Below are 27107 nucleotides of genomic sequence, written 5' to 3'. Positions count from 1 at the left end.
GTTCTATTCTGTCACTTTGGTGCGCTGCTGCCTGTTGCTGATCATCGCCGCCTCCTCCTTCAGTCACATATAGTATAATAGCCTAAACTGTAAAAGTTAATCGCCAACATTCACCAGCTCAGCCCTCTTCATATTAAATAAATAAAAACAACAGAATTGTTATTTTTGTTATAATAAAATTATTTTAAAAAAAATCACGGAAAATCACAGAGCCCGAGGCTCGGCCCGGCCCGAGTAATTATCGTGCATTTTGGGCCCGGCCCCACCCGAAAATGTCGGGCCGGGTCGGGCCGGGCCGGGTTCGGGCAGAGATTGAGAACTCTAATAAGCCCTCAATGAATTGCATTGAATTGAATGGGGCTATGGGGTGTTGTGCTAATTCGCTTATTTCCATCGAAATAAGTAGTAAAGTGTACCGCTTGGGATATTATTAGAGAAGAGAGGATATATACAAAAAGATAATAATTTTGAGCGATGGAAATAAGCGAATTAGCATAACACCCCATAGCCCCATTCAATTCATTGAGGGCTTATGGTAGGGGAAATAGCCAATAAGGAGGTTTTGCACAAAATAACACCTGGACCTCTTTGGTGGGGACGTAACAATTACAAATAAAGGTAAGAAAGCCTTCTAGCGTGGAATTCTCCTTTAAGACCTGAGACCAGATTCTACAAATGTCTTCTAAATCATGACTGTTTAAAAGAAAAACCTATGTTTCTATATCAGTGGTTCTCAAACTATTTCATGTCGAGGATCCCCAGAATTATATGTATTTGGCTGCCGACCCACATTTGAAAATATGTTGTACCAGGAACCCACCCCGCCATAAGCAAATATACGAGTTAAAAACGTTTGCTGTGAAAGAAAATATATTCAAAGATCTGCGACACATTTTTTACGATCGTTGTCTGTGTGTATTTGCATTATTTAGACAAGGCCACCTATCCATGGTCGTACAGTTGCTGAAGTACGGAGCGGACCCCTCGCTAATCGACGGAGAGGGATGCAGCTGTGTTCACTTGGCGGCCCAGTTTGGCCACACCTCCATCGTGGCCTACCTCATCGCCAAGGGACAGGTAGGATGGATGGACGCCATTTATAGTCATCATTTGTAGAGGCGTATATCTATACTACGTCCGAGCATAGCCATGGTAACGCCCCGCCTGCCTCTGATTGGCCTACCGACACTGCACGTCTTGCCTGTCCTCCGAGATGCAAGGGCACTCCGTGGGGGGAAATGATACGCGTACAAGAGAATGGCAAAATGCAACAGTAATTTGTAACTTTAATTATTGTAGAAGAGGCAAACTAATATTGTTTGTGCCGTTTGCTTTGATTGAATAATTTAACACGTATGTACTATGATTTGATTTGGCTGTGTTCTAAATTAAAGTGTTAGTGTTGATTATCGTGTATTAATCTAATTATAGTAAACTAATACTATTATACTAAAAAAGATAAAGATCAAGGGAAAAGAGACCTTTTTACAGTACAATAATGTTTCAAGTTTACACATAAACAGGCCAACGGCATAAACAATATTAGTTTGCCTCTTCTACAAAAATAAAAGTTACTGTTGCGCGTGCCAAGCTGTCATTCTCTTGTATTATATATCGTATTATTTATTTATTTCCCACCACAGAGTAACCTCGTGGCAGACTATCCAGCATCTTCCACCTCAGAGGAAACTCTGGTAAGGCCGGCTGTGTCGGTAGGCCAATCAGAGGCAGGCGGGGCGTTACCATGTCTATGCTCGGACGTAGAAAAGATATACACTTTGTAGAGATGTCCCGATACTGTATCTGTATCGGAAAAGTAACCACCGATCCGACACAGGGGTGAGGGGTTGACAGTACTATGGCAGGTAAATAAAATGTTGGGACAGGTGGAGTTTGCTTTCGAGTTGCCCAAACTCCAAGGTCACATTTGAGTGAGGAGTCTGCTATAAACACAAAACGAGATATATAGATAGATACTAGATAGTTATAAACACAACACGAGATATATAGATAGATACTAGATAGTTATAAACACAACACGAGATATATAGCTAGATGGCTATAAACCCAACACGAGATATATATATATATATATATATATATATATATATATATAGCGCTAGATAGCTATAAACACAACACAAGATATATAGCTAGATAGCTATAAACACAACACGAGATCACTGGTATAACACTGGTATCGGTATCGGCTAACACAGAAATTGTAGTATCGGGATCGGATCGGGAAAGAAAAAAGTGAATCGGGACATCCTTAACCATTTGATAGAAGCTTTACCTCTGTTGTCGTTGATGGTTTCTACAGTCAACTCCCCGCTTTCTTTCTTGCTTTCTTTCTTTCTTTCTTTCTTTCTTGCTTTCTTTCTTTCTTTCTTGCTTCTTTCTTTCTAGTGTCTACCAGAGTAATGTAGTAAGAGAGTGGTGACACGCTTTGATCTCGCCGCAAAGCGGGTGCCTATGGGCGATAGTTCCAAACATTGCTCCTATGGCTGGAACTATTCCATTGAGATAGAATGAGCACTTACGCATTCCATTGTTACAATGAGAGTCGACGGGAGTGTCATTACTCTCTTTTATACTACTCTGGTGTCTACTAGCCTAGGCTCCTCAATACAGGACTGTTATTAGTGGTATTGTCCACCAGAGGGGGCCCTATCACCTTTCACTGACAGATCTATTGAGTTTGAGTTGACTGCCATCTTATCTATTCCATACATCGCTCCATCATTGATGGCTAATTGTTTTTGCTTGTTTTTGCTTTTAATTCCAAATAGGACGTGGACATGATGGATCAAAATGGCATGACTCCATTGATGTGGGCAGCTTACAGGACACACAGGTATGTGCATGGGCTACAGCATGTGTGCATGTGTGCATCACACCATTGAAATTGTGTTTTTGTGCGTTTTATTTTGTCTTCAGTTATACAGTATTCAAAGATTTGTGCCGATTTTTTAAAAATAGCAGACCTACAAGCTCGTAGCGCGGCACTCGGTGGCGCGCTATGAGCTTGTAAATCTGCTATTTTTCAATAGCTAAAGTATAACATAATGCTATAAACACCAAAAGGGGTTCCCGCCCAGAATGGATTAACAGAGTGGTAGTGGCTCGGATAGAGCAGTCACCTCCCGGCCCTTGAGCGAGGCATTGAACTTTTCAACGTACACTTTGCTCCAAAAATAGCCAATCTACAATGTGTTGTGCTGGAAGTCTGCAACGCATTTTGAGCTTATAGATCTGCTATTTTGATGCAAGACACGATGAGCAACCAATGAGCAACTCGGGGCAGGCTTGTTGCAGAAGCCATCCTTCTGCAATGAACGAGTGAGGGGAGGACGGAGAAGGAGATCAGCCGGAGAATCGGAGCGGCAGGGGCGGTATTGCAGTCGCGGTACCGCACTGTTGTGACGAAAAGAGAGTTGAGCCAGAAGGCAAAGCTCTCCGTCTACCGAGCAATCTTCGTTCCTACTCTCACCTATGGTCATGAAGTGTGGGTCATGACCGAAAGAATAAGGTTGCGAATACAAACGGACAAAATGAGTTATTCGACGGGTAGCTGGCATCTCCCTTAGAGATAGCGTGATAAGTTCAGTCACACGAGAGAGACTCCGAGTAGAACCGCTGCTCCTTCGCCTGGAAAAGAGCCAGCTTAGGTGGTTCGAGCATCTGGTTAGGATGCCTCTCGGGCGTCTCCCTAGGGAGGTCCTCGACGCACGTCCCACTGGGAGGAGACCCCGGGGCAGACCAAGGCGCAGTTGGAGGAAACACATCGACTCACTGGCCCTGGAACGTCTCGGAATCCCCCAGGAGGAAGTCGCTAATGTTGCTCTGGAGAGGGAAGTCTGGAGCACTCTGGTGGAGCTGTTGCCCCCGTGACCCGACTACGGATAAGCGGTTGAAGATGGATGGATGGATGCAGAAGCCAAATATCCATGGCCCATTCAGTGGTTCCCTTTCCCATGAGCAATTATTCAATTACTTTAGAAGGTGACTTCCCATTAATTCAATTCAAAGGGCTTTATTGGCATGAGAAAACATACGTTGACATTGCCAAAGCACAATACAATACAATCAAAACAGAAATTATGTACATTTGTAAATCAGAATCTTCAATAGATCAATTTCTATGTACCAAGATCATTCGATGCAGGTATAGTGCAGGAATATACACAATGATTAGTCTTTAGGGTGGTTGTGTTCCATTTGATATCCTTCTCCTATCACAGCAACTCACAAATCTTGCTGCTGTGTTTGCACATTAACTATACAAGTTTGCCTAGATCCCTGCCCCCCCCACACAATGTGTCTGCAATGCAGTGGAATACACACAGACGTCTGCAGCTCAACCCCTGACCTCCCCCCCTCTCCCCTCCCTGTAAATCAGTCATGATTCTTCAACACCACCTGACGTCCTTCCTGTGCACAGAGATGTATCCTGCTGTTCCTACAGTGTCCAGCTGCTTCGTTTACATTGTCTTGTACAGTAATACATGTCTTTGATGTCGAGCACAGCAAATGGAGGAAGTGCAATGGAAAGGCCTGTGTTCTCCATGCACGTGTCCTTGGAATGGAAGTCTTGCTTCGCTGACTCACAGTTGGCTTTGCGCGCTCACACTAATCTATAGCAATTGGACCCCGATCCCCTGGTGTGAACTTGCCCTTTGGGACCCCCGAAATAATGACATTTGACCTGGGGACCCCCCACCCTGAGAAGCACTTGCAATTGTCACAACGCCTCATAATACGAGGCGTTGTGAGCTTGTAGATCAGCTATTTTCTATTTAGTTAAAACACCAAAAGGGGTTCCCGTCCAGAATGGGTTAATAAATGCTCACTTCACTGTCATCTGGGGTCCCCCCCCAATCAACCTGTAACACAGGTCTCTGTTATAACAGACCTGTGTTGCAGGTCTCTGTTATAACAGACCTGTGTTGCAGGTCTCTGTTATAACAGAGACCTGTGTTGCAGGTCTCTCTGTTATAACAGAGACCTGCAACACAGGTCTCTGTTATAACAGAGACCTGTGTTGCAGGTCTCTCTGTTATAACAGAGACCTGCAACACAGGTCTATGTTATAACAGAGAGACCTGCAACACAGGTTTCCAGCCAGAACCCAACCAGGGATGCACTATCCAGTCATCTACCAATTCACCAGTTTTCAATAGATCAATAGACTCTACCCCCCGGAGTTCATGCTACATATTTCAGTTTTCAATAGATCAATAGATAGACCCTACCCCCTGGAGTTAATGCTACATATTTCAGTTTTCCATTTCATGAACCTAGACTCATCGCCTCTTCCAGGAACAGTGTCAATGGTTCCCGGTACTTCTCTAACCCATGCTGTCTGTGTGCCCAACGTTGTCCAGCGTGGACCCGACGCGGCTGCTGCTGACCTTCAACGTGTCCGTCAACCTGGGGGACAAGTACCACAAGAACACAGCACTGCATTGGGCCGTCCTGGCCGGCAACACCACGGTCATCAGCCTCCTGCTGGACGCCAACGCCAACGTGGACGCACAGAATATCAAGGTCAGCCCAGTGTTGTTGTGTACCAACCTGCCGTCCCGTCCCAATGGGCGCTATGCTTAGTATATACACGCCATTTTGGAAAGAACTTGGGCCCCTTTCCCTACTTCCTTCACAGGTGTTACCGACGATACTATCAATCAATCATCAATCAAATCTTTATTTATATAGCGCATTTCAGACAACGAGTGTAGTTCAAAGTGCTTCACAGAAAGAACAAAAATACAACAAGAAAGCATCAACTACATAGTATTAGCAAAAACAAAAGGAGCAACTAAAACAGGAAACGGACATGCAATGATCTAAGTAAAAGCAATGCTAAAGGCCTGGGCCGTGGCTCAGCGGTCCAGGCACCTTGGCTGGTAAACCAGTCTGGCAGTGTGCCGCGGGTTCGACTCCCGATCCCGACGGCCTTTACTGCATGTCTCTCCCAATTTCCTGTCAGCCTGCTGTCTGTCCCTCCATAAAAAATATAAAATAAAGGCGAAAGCCACAAAAAAAAAACATTAAAAAAAAGCAATGCTAAAGAGGTGTGTCTTAAGATTTTGTTTAAAAATGTCCACAGCTTCAGAGAACCGTAGATCCCTTGGCAGGCTGTTCCACAGCACAGGGGCATAGTAGCTAAAGGCGACTTCTCCATATTTCTTTGTGTTAGGGGTCTCTGGAATCTCTAGGAGACCAGCACTAGAGGATCTAAAGGGTCTGCCGGGCACATACTTAGGCACATACTTAGGAAGCATTTCTGAGAAATAGGCAGGTGCACTAATGAAGGCTCTGTTCCATTCTGGTCAAACGGAGTCGGTCTTAATGATACTAATGGAGGCTCTGTTCCATTCTGGTCAAACACAGGCAGGGTGCTGCTATTGTGCATGTTAGCTCACTGGAAATACTCTGCTACACCAGTGGGTCTCAAAGTGTCCTTGAGTGGGTTCCATATGGCCACGTATGGGAGTGTAACTCTGACAGGGTACAAATGCAACCAAATGGACCCGCATTTGTACCCTCTCAGAGTTATGGGCGTCCTTGAAAATAAGAAGTTTGAGAACCACTGCACACTAAATGGCCTTATATTAGTATCATCAGTAACACCTGTGAAGGAAGTAGCAAAGCGGCCCGGAAGTAGAAAGAGTTTTTCTGTGTCCATAGAGCCCATTTTGGGGCCTGACATTAGGCCATCTACAAACTCACAATGCATCATATGACTTCCCTGCCACCTCTAAGTGGCTCTGAAAGGCTCAGAGCACCGTGGTTTTAGCCCTATGCGGCCTCTCTAAGAAGCCAGACCGACCACATTGAGGCACTTCCGGGAACACGGAAGCACACCTAGATACATGGTCAGTGATCACAACAGCTGAAATGGTCCAGGTCTCCAATGTTCTTTTTATTGAGCTCCAAAAAAGCTCCAAAGAACTCAATTTGAGCTAAATTCCAATGTATTTAAAATTTCAACCGGCTCTAGGCCAGGCCCTGGATTCAATATAACCGGTGCGTTCACATTTTCTGAAAAAACAAAAACAAAAAATCTGTATAAAAGTCCAACTTGTCCAATGTCGTCCTAGGCATACTGTGCCTTTATTTTTAGGTCGTCCTTGGCAGAGAAGGAGTTTTAAGTGGCTAACTTTACGGAGAAGAAAAATACTGAGTTACTAACTTTGAACTTGGAAGTCATGAGTTTTGGCAACTTCTGATTGCGCTGCTGGATGATAACCTTAAAGGTCAATCAGTCGTTGGTTGGACTAAACCGTTATGTGCTGCAGGGCGAGACGCCGCTGGACCTCGCCAAGCAGAGGAAGAACGTGTGGATGATGAACCACCTACAGGAAGCACGGCAGGCGAAGGGTTACGACAGCCCCTCCTACCTGAAGAGACTCAAGATGGACAAGGTACGTTAAATATACTGTACCCCCCCCCCACCCCCCATCACTCCTACCTGAAGAGACTCAAGATGGACAAGGAACGTTAAATATACTGTACCCCCCCCCCCATCACTCCTACCTGAAGAGACTCAAGATGGACAAGGTACGTTAAATATACTGTACCCCCCCCCCACCCCCCATCACTCCTACCTGAAGAGACTCAAGATGGACAAGGAACGTTAAATATACTGTACCCCCCCCCCATCACTCCTACCTGAAGAGACTCAAGATGGACAAGGAACGTTAAATATAACCCCCCGACCCCCCCCCCCCCATCACTCCTACCTGAAGAGACTCAAGATGGACAAGGTACGTTAAATATACTGTACCCCCCCCCCCTCATCACTCCTACCTGAAGAGACTCAATATGGACAAGGTACGTTAAATATAACCCCCCCCCATCACTCCTACCCGAAGAGACTCAAGATGGACAAGGTACGTTAAATATACTGTACCCCCCCCCCCATCACTCCTACCTGAAGAGACTCAAGATGGACAAGGTACGTTAAATATACTGTACCCCCCCCCCCCCCCCCCCATCACTCCTACCTGAAGAGACTCAAGATGGACAAGGAACATTAAATATACTGTCCCCCCCCCCCCATCACTCCTACCTGAAGAGACTCAAGATGGACAAGGTACGTTAAATATACTGTACCCCCCAACCCCCCCCCCCCCCCCCCCCATCACTCCTACCTGAAGAGACTCAAGATGGACAAGGAACATTAAATATACTGTCCCCCCCCCCCCATCACTCCTACCTGAAGAGACTCAAGATGGACAAGGTACGTCAAATATACTGTATCCCCCAACCCCCCCCCCCCATCACTCCTACCTGAAGAGACTCAAGATGGACAAGGTACGTTAAATATACTGTGTCCCCCCCCCCCCCCCCCCCCCATCACTCCTACCTGAAGAGACTCAAGATAAACAAGGTACGTTAATATATTTGCCCAGTCTAACTTCGAAGAGAGGGGGCGAAAAAACACAGGTCTCCACCAGGAGGACAGGAGTGTGTGTGTGATGTTTGGCAAAATGTTTAGGAGCAATGTAAACGTGTGTGTGTGTGTGTGTGTGTGTGTGTGTGTGTGTGTGTGTGTGTGTGTGTGTGTGTGTGTGTGTGTGTGTGTGTGTGTGTGTGTGTGTGTGTGTGTGTGTGTGTGTGTGTGTGTGTGTGTGTGTGTGTGTGTGTGTGTGTGTGTGTGTGTGTGTGTGTGTGTGTGTGTGTCGCGGCCTGTTGTAGCGCCACCATGAGGCTGATTTGAAAACTGTCAAGTGGCATTTCTTCAAAAGCCTAGTGGGAATATGCATGCACAGTTTCACCACAATTGGACGCTGCTGAGTAGTTGTGGCGATTTGTACAAAGCGGGCTACTCCTGAAAAGTTTAGAAGCCAATCGTAGCCAATGAGGGTGGATTATGAGAAATCAAACAAACCCGTCTTGATCACATGACTATGGAGAGCATGTGTACCGATTTGCGTGAAATTTGGATCAAATCTGAAGGAGTAATATTAGAAAATGTGTTTTACATATGTTGGCCTCCTGGTGGCGCTATAAAGAGCAGATGTGAAAAATTCCAGGCAAAGGGTTTTCCTTGGCCTCTAGGGAGTTGGCATACAAAGTTATCCACATATCCGTGCAGTTGGAGGTAAAAACACTTTTCGGCCAGTTATAGCGCCACCATGAGGCTGAGTTGAAAATGTTCATGTGGCATTTCTTCCTCTGCCTAGTAGGAATGTGCGTGCACAATTTCACGGAAATCACACGATGTGTTCATGATTTGCAGCATTTTGTTTGAAACTGAGCACTCCTGTGAACTTTGGAAGCCAGGTGAACTCGAAGTAAACAAGCACTCCTTTTTCTTTTCAATTCAATCGTACTGTAACACATAATTATATTAACTACATCTAAAAGTGGAGTATAGGAGATGATAGCGCATGTCGGCAAATAACGAGTGACGGATTATGGAACACTGAGACATTACCAGTATGTTGATGAACCATCAACAAATCATCTTTAGCACGTTTAAAAACAGGAGTTTGCCAAAAGTGAATCTCCAATAGCAACATGATAGCCATGATTAACATAATTCCCCAAAACAGGTCAAGTTGAGCACTGAACCAATCGAAGCTGATAAGTCACCCGCCAAAGTCTTCTGGGTTAATTCTGTTTATTTCGTACACTGCCAGTAATGCCTGTTACTGCCTGTTCCACTTCTCTGTCCCGAAACCCTAAAGAAGAAAACATCTCTGTCACACAGCCCCCCCCCCCCCCCCCCCCCCAGCAGCATGTTGTTGACAGAGTTTAGACCAGACGAGGCTAAAAGGAGGCCCTCGAGGATAAATTGGTGCTCTCTGGTTGACACAACAAGCTAACGTTCTGTTTACCTTCATGCCGGCTCCACCTTCATGCCGGCTCCACAGTGCTGTGTGTGTGTGTGTGTGTGTGTGTGTGTGTGTGTGTGTGTGTGTGTGTGTGTGTGTGTGTGTGTGTGTGTGTGTGTGTGTGTGTGTGTGTGTGTGTGTGTGTGTGTGTGTGTGTGTGTGTGTGTGTGTGTGTGTGTGTGTGTGTGTGTGTGTGTGTGTGTGTGTGTGTGTGTGTGTGTGTGTGTGTGTGTGTGTGTCATAAAAAAGAATGACGGGAAAAACAGGGCCTTAAACTACAAAATGGAGAACATTTTATACTTTTATATTAAATAATATATTTATCTGTTCAACTTTTATATTAATAAATAGTATAGTATTCCTGGACAAAATTTGTCCAGATTGACCAGATTTGACTGAGAGCCTGCCATCGCGCAAATTCCAGCTTTTCACCAGAGGAGAAAAACGTTTTTTTGTTTGTTTTTTAATGAGTTAATAGCACAGGCAGACTCTTCACATACTAGAGCATACTTTCAAGCCTGTTTTCTCAACTCGCTGTTTTCTGCAAGACATTACTCTAGAAGCCACATCTCCAAAACTGGTGGGCCAAACTGAACAACCAATATGTCAATTTGAAGCTATGATTCCCTGCTTTCATGACATGGAAAAAATCAATGGCAGTTCCTCAGTCAAATTTGGTCACAAATGTTTGCCTTTTGTGTTGAAATTTTCCCATTTTACTTTTTCTGTTTATGTATTTGTTAACATGACTTGATTGCTTCAACTGTAAATCAAATAACTGATTGTTTTTTTTTTGTTTTTTTTACATTTGACACAAACACAATGAATCTCATGAATCACGATGTCTCTCAACTCCTCATCTGGGTGTTATTAGTGGATCAAGGTATATGAATATATCAATATACTGTAGATACTGTGTATATATACAGTATATACTCATAGCTGGGTCCCAATTCGTTATAATCGTGCACTTGGTGACAAGTTTTTGATTTTTGGCATGGTGTTAGGTATGGTTATAAGGTTTTCAAAAAGCTGAAAATGATGCCTTTCCAGTAGTTATTTTCACCCTAATTTTTTATGTGTTATTTAGCATACCCAATACTAATAGAATCCATTGGAAAATCAATTTTTATCAATTATTTTGTTTTTTAACCATATACTTTAATATTTGATTCATTGCAAACAGACCACTAGGGGGCGAGCCCAACTCGTTTGCGATGGTTTTTGAAAACCTTATAACCATACCAAAAATCAAAAACTTGTCACCAAGTGCACAATCTTGTTGATTTTGGACGAATTGGGACCCAGCTATCAGTACATATAGCAATAGCCTTATAGTTGTCCCCAGTGGTCTTAAATCCATGTCCCAATCCCCACTTAGAGATAGTATCAGTGCTACATTAAAATAATTGCTTCTAAATCCAGTCAAACAGTTTTCTGAAAAACCCATGTTTCTGTGTCAGTGGTGCTCAACCATTTTCACGTCCCCCATCTGAAAATATGAAGAGAAGCTCTGAAAGAATATATTTAAAGATGTGTGCCACATTTTCAAGATTTTTCAAAAAACGGCAGATCTACAAGCTCGTAGTGCGGCACTCGGTGCCGCGCTATGAGCTTGTAGGTCTGCTTGCAGATCTGCTATCCCAAATGTGGAAGATGCACACACTGGCTATTATCCATAATTATGCAACTAACTTGCTAGCAATTCGCCCAGTGTGTGTTTTTGACTGTCATTGTTACAAGTAGCATTCATTCACAGCAACGCTTTGCTTTAAACTGTCTTTATATCTCTATCCATCCATCCATCTCTTGCCCTGCTCTGCCCCAAACCCACCCACCCACCCACCACCATCCCCTTGGTCTATGCAGGAGTTCAGACAGAAGGTGATGCTGGGAACTCCCTTCCTGGTCATCTGGTTGGTGGGTTTCATCGCGGACCTCGACATCGACTCCTGGCTGGTCAAGAGCATCATGTATGCTGGTGTGTGGATCTCGGTGCAGTTCCTCTCCAAGTACGTAAAGTCACTCGAATGATAAACTCACTAGTCAAGAGACGTGGGCAATCATCACACAGCCTGCGTAAATGAAACTTCATATAAGGCCGCCTCGGTCCTTTATATTCTGTCAGGGACATGATTAGTTCACAAAGCGGTAAGCTTTTGTTTGTTGGGGCTTTGTTGTTGCAGCTGTTCTCTCTCTCTCTCTCTGCTGCTAGCTAGATACTACTTTGCATTTAGAAGTCCCCAGACGTATTGGTAAGGTGGAGATCTCTGATCGCCTGGTAAGCGAGACTACCAGAGTGTTCAGTGAATACACACACACACACACACACACACACACAATACACATCATTGCGTGTGCATTGTGCACACAGCACATGCACACGCAAACTGACGTGCTATTACCACTGCCATCTGTTCCAGCTGGTCTGTTGGCCTGCTATGCCTCTCTAATGTTAACGGCACCAGTACACAAACCAACGAAACCAGTATGTGTATAATATTGACACAGACTGGCATTCATTAGATGGAAAAGTGTTTCTGATCATCAGCGCTGTTGAGTCAGAGCAGAGCCTGTTACAGTATGGTTGATGTATTTATTCCCTCCGTGCTGTGCTGCTTTATAACAAAGACTTTCTGCTGCAGGCCTCCATGTGTGTTATAGTTGAAAACAAGTACAATTTAGATGCTCTTATCCAGAGTGACAAGATCCCAGTAAACCGTGGGAACCCTAGTCCTCAAACGACAGGGTAAATGATCACAGAAGTGGAGTACAAAGAAAAACAACTTAGTGCTTCAAAGAAAATATGGCTTAGACATTAAACCTAGCATCAGTCTATACAACATGCTATCTAAATAACATTAGCATTCATGGGAAAGGAAATATCACACACATTACTCAGAATATTCACAGACCATCCTTTGAAAAATAAGACATCACATACTATAGAGCGCCGAAGTCCTGACGTCACTCGCTCATCCCCTGGTTCACAGAAGTAATTTCTCTATGGAGAATAACATGGGGTCATCTTAAAATCGTCTCATATAAGCATTGTGGTCCAAAAATAAACAAGCTGTCTCGGCGTTATTGTCAGGGAGCTGACTCTGTATCGTTTGCGATACAGAGGCAGTCACTCATATATGATAGTCTGTTTCTAGTGAAAATGTAACTAATTCAGCAGCAGTAATATTAGCGTTTTCTCTCAGTCAGTGAAACGGCCGGGATGACGTGTTTATTGTTCAAACACAGTTCTTATATGAGGCCATCTAAAATTCCCCTATGGGGATATTACAATGCAAATAAAAAGTACATGAACCCGTTGACTTAGCGCCCTCTACCTCCATTATGATGAGTTCCTGTTCTGTTCTTTGTCTATATAGAAGTGTCTATTTGTACGTCTCTAAATGTTTTGATGCATTGAACATGGTGGACCCTGTTGTAAACAAGTGTAATGCTTAATTGGGTCGTCCACTCACAGTTAACAGCCTTTGTATTGAGTTTGTGCTCGAAATGTACTGTAATTCTGCAAACTGTTAATAAATATTTCAATCAATCAATCAATACCGATATTGACGTCAGACTTCAGTGCTCTATGGAGTTTCCAGACAGACAGATTTAAAATGTTCTCCATTTCCCTCCTGTCTTCCTCTCCTGTCTGCAGGGCGTTCTTTGACCACTCCATGCACAGTGCCCTCCCGCTGGGCATCTACCTGGCCACCAAGTTCTGGATGTACGTCACCTGGTTCTACTGGTTCTGGAACGATATCCTTATATTCACAGACGGGCCGTCAGTCCCTACTGTCTGGTGGTTGGGCTTGTGTGCACAGTGAATTCCTCCCGCATTAATGTATCCGTTTGGTGAGGGTACAAATGTAACGACATGGACCCATTAGTGGTCCGTTTAGTCTCGCGTAGCCAGACAACTATTCCACAATCTCCGAATGCTATAGAGTCTGAACTACAGCTCCCGAAATCCGAGTAATCTGTTTGTCATTTCAGTTCACAAAAATATATTTTTAATTATCTTTAGAGCTTATTTTTGCGAGTCCTTTTCTGATAAGCAGTACGCTATATATGCTTAAGTGATTTCTATTTATATTAGGATAAATTTGCGCGACTGTAAAGACGAAGCAGAAGTGGGGAGGAGGCTCTTCCGTTGCTCCAGACTGTATGATGGAAGCATTTGAAAATTGCGAGAGGCAACAGTCTGGCAACGCGAGACTAGGGTCCGTTTGGTAACCTTTGCATGCTCGCAGAGTAAAATTACATGTGCGCAAGTTGGCGGCAAGCGTGTTTTACGAGGTGGTAAAAAAAGGATGCTCTGTATTCTCAGGTTTTACAGTTGTTGTTTGTTTTGTTTTTCCACTGGGCAGTGAGTTGTGAAATGCAGGAATAAGCTTGATTGCAGGCGTCATAGCTGTTGTTAAGCAGAGAAGCTGACCGTCATTTCACTCAATGAGAGGCTTCGGATTTAGTGGAGGAATGTGACCGTGTGTGTGTGGACAGGACACAGGCTATAATTGGCATGTTGGGGTGTCAGTCAAGCTGCATTCTGGTCCCGCCCACCACCTCCTGTGCTGTGTAGTGTAGCAGTCCTTTGGATCTGACAGACAGACACTTTGCTGCTCCCCCTTCTGCCTCTTATTTACACTGTGTGTGTGTGTGTGTGTGTGTGTGTGTGTGTGTGTGTGTGTGTGTGTGTGTGTGTGTGTGTGTGTGTGTGTGTGTGTGTGTGTGTGTGTGTGTGTGTGTGTGTGTGTGTGTGTGTGTGTGTGTGTGTGTGTGTGTGTGTGTGTGTGTGTGTGTGTGTGTGTCCGTCCGCGCGCACGGATTGGACTACATGGACACAAGCACTCACAAGACCTAGAGATGGATTGTCATCATCGGATAGTGGATACGATGGACAACCTTAAGCGAAAAATAAATTAAGTGTGTGTGTGAGAGAGAGTGTAAGCTAAAGAGCAGCCACCTGATCCCATCTGGATGTGAGTGTAGGCTGTATCGTTTGGCTACCTCTGTTTTCTTATCTGGTTTACCGGAGTCTCCCAGGGGTCTAACTAGTCATGATTTAGAAGACATTTTCTAAATTTCGACGTCAGGCCTAAATGGGTTATTGATAACACTGTGTTATAAGGCAGTGTTGGAAGGCTTAGACTATTTGTATTTATTTATTCAGCACAGTATAAAAAACAACACAGTGAACATATAAATATAAGAAGGGTAAAGTGCTAGGCTGAGGCAAAAAAGCCCAAGGGGCTTATACGAGGCCTCTACCTATGTAAATCACAATGAAACATTGTACAAGAGATATGAAATATCCAGACTGTTTGGAAGTTTGTAAATGTTTGTTTTTGTGTCTCCCTGCTATCTGTTTTGAGGAAGTAAATGTGACCCAACTGGTACTCCAGTTAGATCAATCAAACGGCAATAATGTTTATTGCTGTTGCAGTTTGCTGTTTATTTATTTTCCACTGGCTTTTTTCCCCCCACTTTTCTTTTTTTTTGTTGCCTGGATCATGTATGGATCAGTATTAGTAACATCATGCGCAGGTTCTTTCTCAAATGCAGAGGCTTTCTGGTTGAAAACGGGTTCCTCCAGTTTCCATTTCTGCCCCACAGCTATTGCTTACACTCACTCACATCCCCATTATATTACCTTCAGTAAAATACATCGTCATGGGACATATCCCAGTTTGCCTGGTTTGATAAACTGTCGGATGGGGCCCTATATTACACTGTCCAATCTATTCTAGTTCTCTTGATTGGCTCACAAGAGAACAGTTTGGGACTTAAAGGACAACTTTAGTTTTTTTCAACCAAGGTTCATGTTTTATTAGAGAAAGTATAAGATGAGTGTTATTTTTTATTTTTTTTATTTGCTGCTTTCTTTCGTTTTAGCGATTGTAGCTATTTTTGGCATTCGAACATGGGGCTAAATATGTATTTTTTTATAGCGATGTATTTTTTAAATTTTATATATTCACAGGATCTACTGAATGTGAAGGGGTGACAAACTGACATGTTGAGCCATACAACACAGTATGGCAGCCCCCTGACAGCGATTTATCTTTGGCCACTGACCGTGGTTTTTCCGTGCTGGGCAGGTTGTGTGCGTGTGTGCCTGCACTGTTTAGTGTTCACTATTTCATTTTTATGTTTTGATAATCAGCATTTTGCCATAGATACATACAGTGTGTGTAGCCTAGCTATGTCTTTTCTAATGGGTTTCTGTGCCGTATTTGAGAGAGCACTGTGTGCGCAGTGCTCCCTTTGACATGCTCCGTATTTGAGCCAGCGTGCGCGCGTCAGATCATTGTCCTCCTCGGGTCTGTGGTTGAATGAAATCAGATCAAGTGTCATGGGTGGAGCAAGGAAGCAGATTAGTTTGTGTTCTTTTTCAAGCCCAGACCAGACTTTACCTCAGTTTTCAAGGGAGAAAAAACAAAACAAGCTTTGCTCGTGAAAGCAGTTACAAGCGAAAGGCTTTGACTTGGTTTTAAAATGGTGAGATTATGACGCGATTTGATGCGAACAGAGAGTCTGTGTACTGTGTAAACATTAAACTGAAAGGAATACAAATTATTGAAGGGATTTTAAACTAAAAGGGCATTCTGCGCTTTGAATTGAACTGACTTAACTTGTAAATTTTAGAGAATTCTATAAAACGTATAGGGCATGTGGCCCTTTTAGTTAGCCACAAATGTTACTATAGCGCTAGCTATCCAACATACACGCCCTGGCCGTGTCTGTGCAGCCAGACTGATGGATGTGGCTCTGACCCCGTGATATCTCATTCAGCATGTTGCTGTCTGCTGCCGGCAGCCATCTGACCTCTCTCATCCATTCAGGAGATGAATGCATGTCCAGGGCACGGAGACACAGAGCAGGATGCATCTAAACCCCATTTCTACGATCGGCTCCATTGATCAACCAGCACTATCTCAACAGTATCACCAGCTGTTGACGCGGTGGGCGGGTCGGGATTTCCACACAGGTCAATTAAGGGCATTTATCTTATTAACTCCCTGCGGTGAAATAGATAATGTCAACATGCAGTATTTTTTTAATGGTGATAATTATGAAGATTTATGGCCTCATTTAGTGCCCTGGATAAGAGCAGCACTTTACCATGTCATCTGTACTGTCTTAGAGGAGACTGCTCTAGTGAGCTATGTCAGCAGCAGCAGCAGTAAGGGATGTCGTTCATTGTAGACTGCCCTTTGGCTAACCTTCATGTATGCGGTCAGTGGCGGTTCCAGGAGTTACATTTTGGGCATGCAAGAATTACATTTTGGACAGGCAAGATGTGTTAATTGTCGTCTCCCCGCGCAGCACTAAAGGTTCTCAAAGAGATATACCTGCCAGACGAGTAGTATACAAAGGCTGAAAGGCTTGCATTTACATTCCAATGGGTGATTGAGGGTCGCGCTCTACCGCAACGGCCAATCAGCTGTCCACTAATCGTTCTCAGATCTTGTTTTTGTCCTCTTTTGTGGATTTTGGCCAGGCCAGAAATGGATTTGGACAGGCGGACGCCTGCCCTCGCCTTATTGTAGATACGCCACTGTATGCGGTTGGAGTGGTTCCTCCTCTCCCACTAACTTATATGACGCGCTAGCTTTACAACCAACCGATTTGAATAGGATGGGCCGTATCACTATCATCATTGGCCTAGAGGTGACCTTCTATGGCTTCTCTCTTTGGACAGTGACTCGGCGTGAGAACAGGTCTATTCAGGTGGAGGGCAGCAGGGTGGAGATGAGTCAGCGTTGCCTAGGCGTTTTAAGCCATTAAAACCGTCCTGAGGCCCGTTCTACAAATGCCTTTTTGGTTTCTTTTTGTGCCAAGGAATCCCCAAATTGATGTATTTTGTGCCAGGCACCCCTCGGGAAATGATTACAACATTTTTGTCACATCATGCAATATATAAGCATTGCGATCACTCGCGCCACTCGGGCATAATAAGAAGTTCCAGGGTTCATGATGTCATATATTTTTAGGGGATATCGGGAAAGTAGGGATGCTCCGATCAGGTTTTTGGGGACCGATACCGATCACCGATTGTTTTTCTCATGATCGGCCGATACCGATAGGACCGATACTGATCTTGTGAAATTAATATTTACAAAATAATTATGTCAAAACCCAGGTCAAAACTGTTCCTGTGTGTGGGGAGGAAGGGGAGAATGTTTAGGCCTGTCACAAAAATGCAAAATGATGTTATACTATATATCTGATTGACATTTATACCACTTAAATGGTGTAAAAATAATCAGTTTCTCCAGATAGGGTAAATTGCCGATCACAGATGGGGTAAATGCTGATTACCTGATCAGAGTAAATATCGGCCGATCACAGATCGCTGGCCAATTATCGGGAAAGCATGCTAGCCCGCCCTTGTCACACTCGTATTGTTCCTTAACCTCTTGGCACATCTACCGTTTGTTACCGTCCACATTCCCTTCCTGTTGAACAGCATCGCCCTCTTCTACAATTTCGGCAAATCCTGGAAATCGGACCCTGGCATCATCAAAGCCTCCGAGGAGCAGAAGAAAAAGGTAACGACACCAAGCAGTGTTGTTTTTGGCAGCAAATTTAGATTTTAGTTTTAGTCACCTGGAATGTTTTAGTGTTAGTCTAGTTTTAGTCGACTACATATCATAAGATTTTAGTCGACTAAAATGTATTTTGGCGGGCCTTGATGCCGTCGTTAATGACTGTTTTTACACTTGCTGAAAATAGCTGATCTACAACCTCTTGCTTGTAGATCGGCTATTTTCAGCATGCAACCAAGTGTGAAAGGACTTATAGTGGATCTCTTGTCCACTAGTCCCTTCCTAACATTTTAGTCTAGTTTTTATTTGTTGACGAAATTGTCAATCTATTTAGTCTTAGTTCTAGTCGTCATAGCTTAGTTTTTATTTAGTTTCCATTTAGTTTTCATCAGTGGAAAATGGTAGTCGACGAACATTTTTCGTCTTAGTTTTAGTCGACAAAATCAATACGGGACACAAGACAGACGCACACCAAGCATGCTTGTCATTGTCAGGTCCCTTGAAAAGAGGAATTCGTCTGAAGGTATTTTCCATTTGTCGTTTGGTGCAGTAGTGAGTCCTGCTGATCTCTTTCTTGTCCCGCAGCCCACAGGCATCCACAGTGGCTCTCTGGCCGGGCCGCTCTGTCCCTCATTAGCCCACAGGCATCCACAGTGGCTCTCTGGCCGGGCCGCTCTGTCCCTCATTAGCCCACAGGCATCCACAGTGGCTCTCTGGCCGGGCCGCTCTGTCCCTCATTAGCCCACAGGCATCCACAGTGGCTCTCTGGCCGGGGCCGCTCTGTCCCTCATTAGCCCACAGGCATCCACAGTGGCTCTCTGGCCGGGCCGCTCTGTCCCTCATTAGCCCACAGGCATCCACAGTGGCTCTCTGGCCGGGCCGCTCTGTCCCTCATTAGCCCACAGGCATCCACAGTGGCTCTCTGGCCGGGCCGCTCTGTCCCTCATTAGCCCACAGGCATCCACAGTGGCTCTCTGGCCGGGCCGCTCTGTCCCTCATTAGCCCACAGGCATCCACAGTGGCTCTCTGGCCGGGCCGCTCTGTCCCTCATTAGCGCACTCTGATGTGTATAATAGAGACTGTGGTTCATACATAGCGAGGCCTCGGTTAGGGACCCCATTGTGTGATTGATGAGCGAGCTAAATTTAGCCCCCTTCGTTAGCGCCCCAGTGTGACACTAAAGTCTGTCTCTGGACCGGCGATCTGCCGCCGAGGGCCCCCTGAGGCTCAGGCAAAACTCTCACTGCCTTATGGAGGAGTCAGTGTTGTTTTTATCAACTAAAACTAAGACGGAAAATGTTCGTCGACTACCCTTTTTTCACTGACGAAAACTAAATGGAAACTAGATGAAAACTAAGCTATGATGACTACATTTATTGACAATTTCGTCAACAGATAAAAACTAGGCTAAAATGTTTCAGTGTTCCAGTGTGATTGCTGAGCCAGAAAATCAGTACCTCAAAAATATTTTCTTTTTTTATTTCTGTGCCAAAATGGATTTGGCACAACGGATTTGTAGACTATTCTGGTTGATGCTCTGTCAGTTCTCTCACATCTCCCTCCGTTTGTTTTTTTTCCGCCCCCCAGACGATTGTGGAGCTAGCAGAGACGGGCAGCCTGGATCTCAGTATATTCTGCAGTACCTGCTTGGTAAGAAGTTCCTTTGCTTCCTAAAGCAGCTCTTTTGGCAGCCTAAGCATTCTATCATTTTTACCTTTTTTTTCAAAGTATTTAAAATATTAAATTGTTTGCCAAGCATTCCAGGAATGAACAGTGAACCCAATGATTCCTAAATTAATGTTACAAGCATGTGTACGTTTGCGTATTTCCTCTTCATAGATACGGAAGCCCATCAGGTCCAAACACTGTGCCGTGTGCAACCGTTGCATCGCCAAGTTTGACCACCACTGTCCATGGGTGGGGAACTGTGTCGGTACGTAACAACAACATCCCAGTGACAAACACACGCGATTCCTAACAATCAGCCACTTGTCATTTCTGTTGACTGTTACAGATTTAAAAATCAGCTTTTTATGAGTACAAATTTCCAGTTTAAGAAGCAGCGCATGGTCTACTGTACGTTGAAAGAAGCCTCTCTTGTGAACTCATTAACTGGTCTGACACAAGACAGGAGGTGGAGGGGAGTGGTTGAACTCCGGAGCTGAATTGGCCCCAGTGTTTGAACACGAGCCAAGTTGTAGCAGTTACCTGTTTATCTGGCCACTGTTTGAGCCGACAGACAGACAGACAGACAGACAGACAGACAGACAGACAGGCAACACCAAAGGCCAACGTGTGTCTAGACATGGACACATTTTCTGAAATGGACCAGGCAGCTAAGAGGGGAACAATGGGGAAAGGAAGGGGGTTGGGGGTCCTTAGTGATTCTGGAATGCCAGGTGGGCAGGATGGCTCTTTTAGTGAGGAAGCAGTGTAGACAAACGGCAAACATTCCCACTGAAGATCATCTTGTGTTCTCCAGCTCTCCAGTACCAGATCAGAGCACCCCCATGTTGTTTTTTTCTCCTGCTTTGATAGAGCAAAGAGCAAAACATAATCCGTTTTGGAACGTGTCAGTCATAGATATTAAAAAAAAAAAAAAAGATTGGCCGCTGCAGTTCGTTGGAGTGATGTGTGTTGAAGATGGGGCGGAACAATTTACACTGGGAGAGGAAGTACGCCGGAAGTGTGGAAGGCACGTTACGTCACGCTGCCACTCAAGTGATTACTGGCCAATCACAGCGCATCTTTTCCGGGACTTACAGACCCGAACATGCGCTCTGTGACGCACGCTCGTGCTTCCGGCGTGCTTCCCTGTGCTTTCATGTGGCAGCCACAGTGGGCGCCCCTCACTTCACACAAGTGTGATGTTTTTTTCTTCTGTTTGTGTGTTTTGTCCACAGGAAGTGGGAACCACCGGTACTTCATGGGATATTTGTTCTTCCTGCTGTGTATGATCTGCTGGATGATGTACGGATGCATCGCCTGTGAGTGGAAATCCCTTTTAGTGTCGTAAACTACCATTAATCCATTTTGGGCGGGAACCCCTTTTGGTGTTAGCATTATGTTATGCTTTAGCTATTGAAAAATAGCAGATCTACAAGCTCCTAGCGCGCCACCGAGTGGCGCGCTACGAGCTTGTAGGTCTGCTATTTTTTTAACTCAATGGTCGCCAAGGACTTATTTAACTTCTTTTTCATGATGTCCTGGAGCGCCAAGGACGTGTTTTTCGTGTTTTGTAACATGGTAAACTACCATTAATCCCTTTTAGTGTCGTAAACTACCATTAATCCATTTTTAGTGTCGTAACCTACCATTAATCCCTTTTAGTATCGTAAACTACCATTAATCCCTTTCAGTATCGTAAACTACCATTAATCCCTTTCAGTATCGTAAACTACCATTAATCCCTTTTAGTATCGTAAACTACCATTAATCCCTTTTAGTATCGTAAACTAGTACTACCTTTTAGTATCGTAAACTACTACTACTCATGCTAGATGGCTTTTAGTATCGTAAACAACCATTAATCATGCTAGATCGCTCTTTTAGTATTGTAAATTACCATTAATCATGCATGCTAGATCGCCAGGTCTCCTTTGCAAGTCTGGAAGGTATTGTGCCGAATATGAGACGACTCTGATTATAAGACGACCCCCCCATTTTTCAAGACTCATTTGTGGAAAAAGAACATTGAATGTCAAATAGTCTAGTCACAGATTATAATACGACCCCGTTTTTTAGGATATTTCCATTGGAGGAAAAAAAAACGCAGTCTTGTATTCAGCACAATAGGGTATTTGCAAATGTTTTGTTTCATCAATAGCCTTGTAAAAAAAAAAGTGAAGGAAATTGTATATTTTAGGAAAGTCTACTATCTTTGAATCAGACCTAGTAAGTGATTAGGTTGCTCTCGTATGTATTAATTCACAGCAGAGTGCATCTTGAGTAATGTGGAACTCCATTACTCTACCAGTATAATTATTTTGTCTTCATATTTTTACTTCTCATCTTTTCCCCCTCCCTTCTCTGTCCCTCTCTCTCTCTCTTAATGTCTCCTCCCTTCATCTCCTCTCCAGACTGGAGGATCCACTGTTCCACCAGTTACGCCAAGGATGGCTTCTGGCTGTACCTGACCCAGATCGCGTCCTGCTCGCCCTGGATGTTCTGGATGTTCCTCAACAGCGTCTTCCACTTCATGTGGGTGGCCGTCCTCATCATGTGCCAGCTGTACCAGGTCTGTAGTCCACTTCATGTACCAGGTCCTGTACCAGGTCTGTAGTCCACTTCATGTGGGTGGCCGTCCTCATCATGTGCCAGCTGTACCAGGTCTGTAGTCCACTTCATGTACCAGGTCCTGTACCAGGTCTGTAGTCCACTTCATGTGCCAGCTGTACCAGGTCTGTAGTCGCTCTCAACTCACACCCTCACACCCTTCCACTTCATGTGGGTGGCCGTCCTCATCATGTGCCAGCTGTACCAGGTCTGTAGTCGCTCTCAACTCACACCCTCATCCGTCCCACCTACAGATACCTTCTTTATAGCAGCCAACGGATTGAAAACGAAGCGTCGCGATCGATCTCGTTGAATACGGCAAAGAGTAATTGCAGAGAAAAAGTTGACTCGCACCTCAAAAGCCGAGCCTGACGAGGTCCAATCCTGTCAAAGTTCTATCTGAACCACACCTTAAAAAATTTATAGCCTGTCATTTTTTCAAACAAATTTCCATAACTGACAGACGGTAGCAACAGCCTTTTTGTGTCCTCATTAAATATTATATTGTGTAGGGTTGGTTATTCGTCAAGAACAGGAGTCGTTCTACCTTTTTATTTATTTATGATAACAACTTGAGCCCTTAGAATATGTGAGGGAGGCACGGAATATGGAATGCACTTCTCTACTGTCGCATGTACAGCATAGATACCATTATATATTATATGAGCTGTATGATTGCTATATACAGTAGGCCTGGAAATGGCTTAAAATATTGTAGGGAAGGTTTTGAAAATTCATCTATAAAAATGTGCAAGAGCCCTGAAGCCGGCCCCAACTTTCTCCTGAACCAAAGTCTCGCGAAGCATTTTCGATCCATTTTTGCATAAAGATTATCACCCTTCTGTGGTTAAAGCACCTAAAGCCAAGGTCTTGTCCACTCTAAGCGGCGACGGGCGACCATAGCGTACGTCCTATCACTGATTTGTCCTCCCTGAGTTATTTCGCTCTTCTGCCCTTTGACCTTTGACAGATCGCTGGTCTGGGAATCACCACCAATGAGAGGATGAACGCCAGGCGCTACAAGCACTTTAAAGTCACAGCCACGTCCATCGAAAGCCCCTTCAAGTAAGTACGCCAGCAAGAGGGATGTAATGTAGTCATATGTATTCAACCATAATGGGACCCCCACGCACCACTTGAGCCCTCTGTCATTGGTTCCCGTAGTGGGGTCCGGGGACCCCCAGGGGTCCTTGAGGGAGTTCCAGGGGGTACCCAGCTAAATGATAGTTTGGAACCAAATGGACTCTTAACGGGTCCATTTGGTTCCATTTGTACACTCTCTGAGTTAAATTAACATTGATTTTACAATATAAATTGGGGGCCCCAGAGATATAGAAATGCCATTAAATGGGGGTCCGTAGACTAATGCATGTCAAACTGGGGGTGCTTGAAATGAAAGTGGTTGAGAATCACTGCTAGAGCCGTAAAAGTCTTCTCTTAAGGAGGGTCCCTGGCATATCTTTTTCAAATGGGGTCCGCAGGGCTAATTAGTGTGCATTTGGGGGTCCTTGACATGAACAAGTTTGGGAACCAGTGCTCTATGTACTGTGTTGCTTAAATTTTTCGGCTGTTCATCTAAAATAATTTCATTGTAAAGTAATAATGGTTGTCAGTAAGCCAGTCAAAGGGGTCAAAATGCAGTCACAAACATGTCTCTCTCTCTCTGCTCATCCTGTCCACAGCCACGGGTGCATACGGAATCTCATAGACTTCTTTGAAATCCGCTGCTGTGGTCTGATCCGCCCCGTGGCGACGGACTGGACCTCGCAGTACACAATAGAGTACGAGCAGACGTCTGGCTCGGGATACCAGCTGGTCTAGAGAGAGAGAGAGAGGGGAGGACCAGGACGGTGGAGCAAAGTGGAGCCGAGTGGAGTCCAGACAGGAGGGGGAGGAAGAAGAAGCAGGGGAAGAGAAGAAGAAGGCTTGCCTCCCTCCCTCCCACCCAGCAAACCCAACACCCACGCCCTCCCCCCCTGTGTCCCGCCCTCCCTCCCGGCCTGCCTGACTGGCGTTCATATCGGAGCGATGCTGTTCTCGGGAGCGCTTGCTTTGTTTGGACCACCATCTTCTCTCCTCACCGATCAAATAAGACTGAGAACTCAGCTGGGACTAGCATGCTGTTAGGGGACAACACCACACACACACACACACATCCAGTACCGCCACCCTATTATACTACTACTACTACTATCACTGCTATACCAAACTACCAGTTCTTTGGTTTATAATTACTGTCCACCTGATGCCCCCCGACCCCTACCCCCCCCTGTAGGGGCTGGGCAGCGGCTCACCCCTCGATCCTACCCCCCCTGTAGGGGCTGGGCACCCACCCTACCCCCCTGCAGGGGCTGGGCATCGGCTCACCCCTTGATTCTACCCCCCCTGTAGGGGCTGGGCATCGGCTCACCTTTCCTTCCCTCCTGTAGGGGCTGGGCATCAGCTCACCCCTCGATCCTACCCCCCCTGTAGGGGCTGGGCACCCACCCTACTCCCCCTGTAGGGGCTGGGCATCGGCCATCACCCTTCCTTCCCCCCCTTGGCTCTTCTCCGGTTGCCCTTTGGACAGTGCAGCACTGCCAGACATGCATGGGGGAAGGGGGCAAGAGGGGGGGAATGGGAACGAGGAGACATTTTAGTCCGAAAAGAGATAAAAAAGGGATCTTTTTATTTGTTCGTTGTACTGGAACGGGCCACTCTGTGAAGAGAGCAGCGTGATCAAACGGCAGTATCGTTCATTCTTCCCCCCCACCCCACCCCCCCTGGGTTCTTTTTTTTTGTTTGTAATTTTTACTTTTCAGTTGAACCATAATCATGTTTACGGCGCCACTGGCGCTGCAAATCTGTTTTATTTTTGGAGTAGTTGTGGAAAGTGCAGTTCCTGTTTATATTGTGATGGTTGGGGAGATGAAGGAGGTTTTTCTTTTCTTGTTTTCCCTTTTACAGCGCGTTCCTTAAGTAATATTTAGGTAAGGGAACGGCTTTTTAAGGTCTTGATTTTGCACCGTGAACATTACTTTTTGAGTGGGTAGCCCCCCCCCCCCCCTCCCCCACCCTCTCAAACACCTGATGAGGATTTTGCCAACATTGTTGAACTTGTCAAGAGTTGACCTAGCAAGGTGGGTTACTTGGATGATACAGAAAAAGATAGGATATCCTACAGAAAATGTGATACAAGTATATTTATTTTAAAGCTATTTATAGATTAAATGCGTATGTCCTAGTACCATCATGTTTTTTACATTTTATGCCATTTTAAGTGGCTTTTTTTGACCGAGAAACTAATCAAAGCAATTCTTCTAGCCGTTCGACATGGTGCCCTAAGAAGTTTTACAGGAAAACCTATTATTATGCAGGTACAGTACATATATTTATTAATATAAACGTTTAGGCTGTAAGAGTAGATGTTTAGGAGAACAATCGAGGAGGAGGAGCGACGAGGAAGGAAAGATCATTTCATTTGTGACTTTATTATTTGAAATGATGTCTTTGAGTTTACAAGAACGGTTCATTCCATGTGTATTCTTTTAAGACTTCTAAAGTCTTATTTCTCTTTTTCACTTTATGTCCACGTGTTTTTTTTGTCCACCTACAACATTGCACTGATCACCTTTTTTTGTTTTCTCTTTTTTTTTTTTGCTCTTTTTTCGTTTGCCGTTTGCTGAAGGGAGGTCAACTCAACGTCGCTTCGGATTAACTCTTTTCATGTTGTTTACGGAGAGAGGAGGGGCCAATCAGACATACTACACACAGACCCTCCCCTTCCTCTGAGCTCTCATGACTTTATTTCTGGATCCCCCGTCAAATTGACTGTACAGTGGTGTACATACACCCCCGTCACATTGACAGTACAGTACAGTGACTGTACACCCCCGTCACATTGACTGTACAGTGGTGTAAATACACCGTCACATTGACTGTACAGTGCAGTGTACACCCCCGTCACATTGACTGTACAGTGCAGTGTACACAGCAGCAGCAACCAGACAGACAGACAGACTGAAGTGTAAAGAATGTGCATCTTGTACATAAACTGATCTAGCCTTTTGTTTTTCCTGTGAGTTTTTTTTTTTTTTGTTAGTTGAAGCTGCTCCTGGAAAAGTTATTTTCTTTCTTTCTTTTATTCATTCAACCAAAAGGAAAGAAGGAAAAATAAAACCCCTGACTATAATCCAAGTGTATGACTGTAGCTTTTAGTGATGTCCGACACTGCTGTCTATAGGCGTTTTAACCCCCCGCCCCGCCCCCGACTCGCGAGAAAAACTCCACTGCATGTGTAACGCTTGGCCACTGGGCTGTCGCCATAATCGTTGATCCAACCAGTCGCCATCCAAGCTGCCCAGGTGATAGCCCAGCAAGCCACGTGTCTGTATATAGTGAATGTTCAGTATTTGCAAGTACTTTTCTCTGTTCTGTTCATGTCTTCTTT

At 44.7% G+C, this 27107-nt stretch overlaps 1 protein-coding gene across 1 annotated transcript in view; it reads left to right on the top strand.

Annotated features, from left to right (window-relative positions):
* The window catches only part of zdhhc17 (zDHHC palmitoyltransferase 17), a 48891-nt gene extending 24377 nt beyond the window's left edge, over positions 1 to 24514 (top strand). The window contains exons 5-17 of the mRNA XM_079494323.1: positions 933 to 1077; positions 2793 to 2857; positions 5388 to 5550; positions 7305 to 7430; positions 11718 to 11860; positions 13510 to 13610; positions 18282 to 18406; positions 19991 to 20053; positions 20243 to 20336; positions 21307 to 21390; positions 22483 to 22640; positions 23649 to 23743; positions 24361 to 24514. Of these exons, the coding sequence (XP_079350449.1) occupies positions 933 to 1077; positions 2793 to 2857; positions 5388 to 5550; positions 7305 to 7430; positions 11718 to 11860; positions 13510 to 13610; positions 18282 to 18406; positions 19991 to 20053; positions 20243 to 20336; positions 21307 to 21390; positions 22483 to 22640; positions 23649 to 23743; positions 24361 to 24499 (1501 nt within the window). The 3' untranslated portion in view covers positions 24500 to 24514. The remainder of the gene's footprint in view (positions 1 to 932; positions 1078 to 2792; positions 2858 to 5387; positions 5551 to 7304; positions 7431 to 11717; positions 11861 to 13509; positions 13611 to 18281; positions 18407 to 19990; positions 20054 to 20242; positions 20337 to 21306; positions 21391 to 22482; positions 22641 to 23648; positions 23744 to 24360) is intronic.
* The last annotated feature ends 2593 nt before the right edge of the window (positions 24515 to 27107 follow it).

The sequence above is a fragment of the Electrona antarctica genome (genome assembly GCF_951216825.1).
Source record: "Electrona antarctica genome assembly, chromosome: 23".
NCBI classification, from domain to species: domain Eukaryota; kingdom Metazoa; phylum Chordata; class Actinopteri; order Myctophiformes; family Myctophidae; genus Electrona; species Electrona antarctica.
This window is presented reverse-complemented; position numbering and strand designations above follow the sequence as displayed.